Source organism: Lactuca saligna, chromosome 3 (assembly GCF_052625555.1).
Source record: "Lactuca saligna cultivar CGN05327 chromosome 3, ASM5262555v1, whole genome shotgun sequence".
NCBI classification, from domain to species: domain Eukaryota; kingdom Viridiplantae; phylum Streptophyta; class Magnoliopsida; order Asterales; family Asteraceae; genus Lactuca; species Lactuca saligna.
Window position 1 is genome coordinate 110,225,672 of NC_136419.1, and position 5,173 is coordinate 110,230,844.

At 32.6% G+C, this 5,173-nt stretch overlaps 1 protein-coding gene across 1 annotated transcript; it reads right to left on the reverse strand.

The window, feature by feature from the left end:
• Positions 1–505: 505 nt before the first annotated feature.
• LOC145037121 (uncharacterized) lies at positions 506–3,776 on the reverse strand. Its single transcript, XM_078985693.1, has 10 exons — positions 3,573–3,776; positions 3,281–3,410; positions 2,865–3,003; positions 2,574–2,786; positions 2,361–2,499; positions 2,114–2,264; positions 1,777–1,886; positions 1,608–1,705; positions 919–988; positions 506–840 (listed from the first exon to the last, which is right to left on the reverse strand). Exons 1-10 carry the CDS (start codon positions 3,663–3,665, stop codon positions 751–753), a joined length of 1,233 nt encoding a protein of 410 aa, XP_078841819.1. The 5' UTR covers positions 3,666–3,776; the 3' UTR covers positions 506–750.
• Between the last annotated feature and the right edge of the window lie 1,397 nt (positions 3,777–5,173).

A 5,173-nucleotide genomic window follows, 5' to 3' on the forward strand; every position in this document is an offset into this window, starting at 1 on the left:
TTATATGTCTTACCGGTAAGTAAGAGGTTGAGTGTACTCGGTCTGGTTTAAAACGTTTGATATCACAAGTAGAAGTCTCTGATAAGCTTTTAGGGCTTAAAAGATTGTTTGATATGCATCTACTCAGTTTGATTTAAACTGTATGATACCACAATTATAAGCCTCTGATTCTATCTCAGTCTGATAGTATCTAATATTTGATAAGCTTTTAGGGCTAACAGATTGTTTGATATGTCTTACTGGTAAGAGGTTGAGTCTACTCGGTATGATTTAAACCGTTTGATACCACAATTTGAAGTCTTTGGTCTCAGTCCGATAGAAAGATGGTCTGAGTCCGATAGAAAGAAGTTAGGTCTAACTGAATCAGACCCGACTCAACCAGCAACTATCAAAGAGTCCTAAGCAGTCTCTACTTAAAAATAAAAATATATTCCATGTTAACGTAATTATAAAACACAAACTCAAATTCAAGCTCAATAAAGCATATGAAGCTAGAAGCCATAAGTAAACGTAGCAAAATATCTTTCCTTAATGCAAAATTCCTCATCAATCACACAATACAAAAAGAAAATACAAACTACAAGTTAAAATGAATTAGCTACTAGAAACAAAAAATTTCAAAATGTGAATTGAAAGCAATAAGAATAAGAACACGAGTTTTTTGTGTGTGTGCGCACCTTTGTTCTTGAATCCTGAATTGAAATGTCTCGGGAGTAGTTCTGATAATATTTGGGAAAATGAAGCAAAATTTCAACGAATTGCCAAACCTTGGATTGCTTGTGTTGCATCTTCGGTTACCTTGTTTGCTTGAATTGTTGTTATCACATTTGATATGTTACCCTGAAAGCATAAAGTTTGTAAATATTTTAAAATAAAATATTTAAATTTAGAAAAGTCACAATAAAAATATTTATTTACCCTCCATGTTGCCAGCTTTTCCCTAAGAGATAGCCACTGCTGCTGCCCAAAAACACGCTCTGTGTATCGACTACAAAAATATGTAAACTAATATTATTAGTTGTAAAATCTACTATAAAGTCCCTATATTTTGACATCATGTTCATTTAAGTCCCTATATTCTTTTTTCTGATTAAGTTTGTTTCGAGTACTATTAGTAGTATTCATTTTGACCTTTTTACCCGGTCAACAGATCATCCTACTCAAAATTTATTTTAAATTTTATTATGAACTTGGTCCAAATTTTACACTTTTGGTCCAGATTTCAAAACTTTGTTATGAATTCAACCTAAATTTAGTTTTTTTTTTTTTTCTAAATTTTGTTTAGAATATGTTGTTTTTGCTTTATAAAATCATAATTATACCAAAAAAGACATTTTTGCTTTCCTTTTTAGTAACAATAACATAATATCTAAGTTGTTTTCGCAAAATATGATTTTATAAAGCAAAAATAGAATACTCGAAACAAGATTTGAAAAACACAATATATGTAAAAAAACTAAATTTAGGATGAATTTGTAACAAAATTTTGAAACCTGGGCAAAAAGTGTAGAATTTGGATCAAATTTGTAATAAAATTTAAAACCTGTTTACCGAGATAAGAAAAAAAAAAATTTTAAAAGAAAAATAAATAAAAGGTTTTTACTTACGTTACTCTAATGACTTCATTCATTTGATCAATTTTGCAATCAATCAGTTTAGCAGTGATTGCCTTTACTACCCATGGCTCCACCTCATCATCCTCAATCTGCAATTAACCCCATTTTAATAATAAATAAATTGGAGGGGGGGGGGGGGTAGGTAGGTAGGTAGGTATACCTGTAGAGTGTCCTTTATCATATGATAAGGAATTTGGCCAGATTCTTTTGAGGCAAGATCCACAATTGACATCAACCTCATCTTTGCTATACAATCTTCATGTACAATACCTACACAAGAGAAGGGCATTTATGTCTTTTGCACAAAAAAGAGATTGAGATCAAGCCCCTGTCCCAACTCCCAACTTATTCAACCTTTTATGGGTGGACATAAAATTGTAATTTTTGTCCCATTGAGATTTGTTCTGTTCCATCTTGGGTAACAAACGGTGGCGAAAAGACAAATTTGACCCTAGAAATTGAAATGGGATGGTTGTAAATTTGGAATCTGTAATTACCATGGCTATTTAGTAATGCAGAATTTGCAGTGTGAAAATCCATGTAAGCATCTAGCCTTTGAGTCAAAAAGATGTTGAGAAGTTGATATATTAATGCATATTTGGTGTCTTTCTCCAATTGTGCTACAGCAGGCATATCAAGCAAATCATGCTGCCATGTTATTAAACAAGAAGATGGTCAAATTTTAAAAATATCCCTTTTTTAACTTTTTTTTTATAATATTATAAAATTATAATTATATAACACCTGAAACATGTCAGGTGATTTGACAAATTCAATGATAGTGTAAGCAGCTTCTTCCTTTGCCTCCTCCATAGTATGTGCATCCTCATCAGAAAATGTTGCAAGATACTTTGTTAAGAACTTGAAGGTTTCTTTTGGGGAGCTGAATTTAGTGAACAAATTGAAATATTAAAGAGAAATCAAAGGGATGATGAATGTAGAAACTATATTGAGTACCTTTTGTGTTCCTTTAAGATATTAGAGATTGTCAAGAAAAGCTCTCTTTGATCATGAACTCCAAGATTCCATTCTTTTAAGAAACTGTCTATCTTTTTAAAAGATGGTATGATATGCTCTATGACCTTTCCATTCATTGCCAATTTAAGGGCGTTCATGTAAACGTAGAATCGGCTGTAAGGGTTCTCTAACAGGTTGTAGAGATTGAACAAGCTGAATAGAGGAGAAAGGTAGACATGAGAAATGTTACAAGATATTAGTACTTGTTATGTGATTATGAGCAGAACTTACATCTTCAATCGGAGTGCAGGTTTATCATTTGGTTGTTGTGCAACTTTGGTGGATAAAAGCTTTGCCATCTCTAACATTTCGTCAAGGCTTTCAGGCTTAATGACAAGATTGCAGATGATGGTGAAGATGCACTCAAGATCTTAAAGGAGAAACAAAAGCCAGATTGAAATTTCATTAGTGTATAAACCTCGGAGTGATATGATTTGACAGAGACGATGTTGATGATCTTAATAGGTATTGAAGATTTATGTTATGTAATGTGATAAAAATCAAATGAAAACAACTCAAATGTGATTCAGAGTTTAACCTAGCATGATCAGGAACAACGGTGTGTTATAATTGCAAATTTACAATTTACAACCACAACATGTAAGCGATAAAGATTAATGAAAGTGAATCACCAGAGTGAGTTTAACCTTTATCCGAAGCTTTAGGAAATACCAAATCAGCCGAAGTAAGCATCAGTGAAGCCAAATCGAACCATCTGCCAGCAATCATGCAGTCTTGAGCCTCCAAGCATAAACTAGCAACTTGTGGTTCAGCTACCTGCGACAAATTTCACAGAATTGCTACAAATTTTGAGTACTGTTTCATGTCAATTAGAAATTAGAAACTCCATGCGTATGAAACGCCAATCTATTGAAAAAATATGTTAAAAAGAGAGATTGTTTTGGTACGTGCTGATGGTAAGGAAGATGTTAGGGATACCTCGGGACCGGCTTCAGCCCAGGACATCTCGGCGGTGAATCGAACGACGGAGAGGATGGGATCCTCCTCGGATGTAGGCACGACCGTCGTCATTGTCGCGATTGGTGGTTGAACTGGAAGCTACTCTCTGCGACGGGGAACTCGCTCGATGTCTTCTCCGGCACGCAGATAACTATCGGGCAAGCTAAGCAAAAACCCTAGACGATTACTGGTAAATACGGTAGATAAAAAATGTGGATAGTCCGTACCCGGTCTATTAAACGGGTGGGGGTATTATACTATCCATTTTTTTTCATTTACATATATTTAAAGAAAATCAAGTAAAGTGAGTTTTTTTTAAATAATATTTTTTTTTTAAAATGCTTATTCTTTATATTATGGATTTATTTTTTTTTCGATTTTTTTCAAAGAAATCGTTTTATTTATGTCTGAAATTATTATTTTGAAGTGTTTTATGTTCGTATTTCAATCAAAGTCTGATTTTCATGCCATAATATCAATTAGAGTTTATATTTATTATGTATGTTTAAATTTTTGTTAGATTTAAATAAAAAATGGTTTTTTTCTCGAAATTCCTGACTAGTTCGTTGGATTCACGGTTTGTTCTTTAAATTCCGTAGTTTTTTTTTTTTTTTGAACTCAAAAATTTAATCCAAAATCCAGAATGTTAGTTTGGAATCCGGAATGTTAGTCGGAATCTAGAATATAGGTCCGGAATTCTGGAATGTCAGTTTGAAATGTACTTTTTTTTGTTAGAAAAAGTGTTTTTTGTAGTTCGGAATATCCATTCCGGACCAAGTGGTTATTTTTGTCAAAAACAATTTTATTTTTTTGTTATTTTTTCAAATATATATTAAATCGTTGTTAGATTACTTAATTTCCCATATTTATATTGTATTCTTAATGAAAATAAAGTAAATAAATTTGCCTAACCTCGGGAGGAAATGGAAAGCAATTGATGTTTAGGTGAATTTGTTAGAGCTTTGCTAGACAGGATATATGATATAGTTATAAGAAGTATGTTGGGTAGGGGTGAGCTCGACACCGAACCAAAATTACTGAGAAACGTAATGGTCGAGATGAAGGTACCGAATCCCAAACCAAATAGGTTGTATCGATATTCGTTTGGTATTGTACTTGGGTATTAGTACCCTTCAGTCCTAAAATTTTAAACAATCCCGACTAACCATGTTTGAGACTTTATAACTCAACCAATACTTATCCCATTATATTTTGTAGCCAAGACAACAAAAATATGAAGGAATAAAACAGCTCATTTAAAGATTGTACGAAAAAATTATGAGCGTCGAAATATGGTAAAAAGACAATTACAAAAGCTGAAATAGCCCAACATCATAAGGTTTGAGGCTCTATAACTCAACCAATACTTATCCAATTAAGTTGATTCTTAAGTCCAACTTGCAAGAAAGACAACAAAGAATATGTAGTAAAAATATCAATTTGGATTCCGAGCTTGTACGAAAAAGTTATGATGGTCATAATATAGTAAAAAACACTTTAAAATTTTGAAACAACCCCAACATCCCATGTTTGAGGCTCTGTAATTCAACCAATATATATCCAATTTAGTTGATTCTTAA

Bases quoted from the DNA above. Each gene is read 5' to 3' on its own strand.
- LOC145037121 (XM_078985693.1), bottom strand. From the start codon at position 3,665: ATGACGACGGTCGTGCCTACATCCGAGGAGGATCCCATCCTCTCCGTC. The intron at 2,265-2,360 runs GTGTTATATAAT...ATAACATGGCAG, and splicing joins AATCACCTGACATGTTTCAG to CATGATTTGCTTGATATGCC. The intron at 1,706-1,776 runs GTATACCTACCT...GGTTAATTGCAG, and splicing joins TGATAAAGGACACTCTACAG to ATTGAGGATGATGAGGTGGA.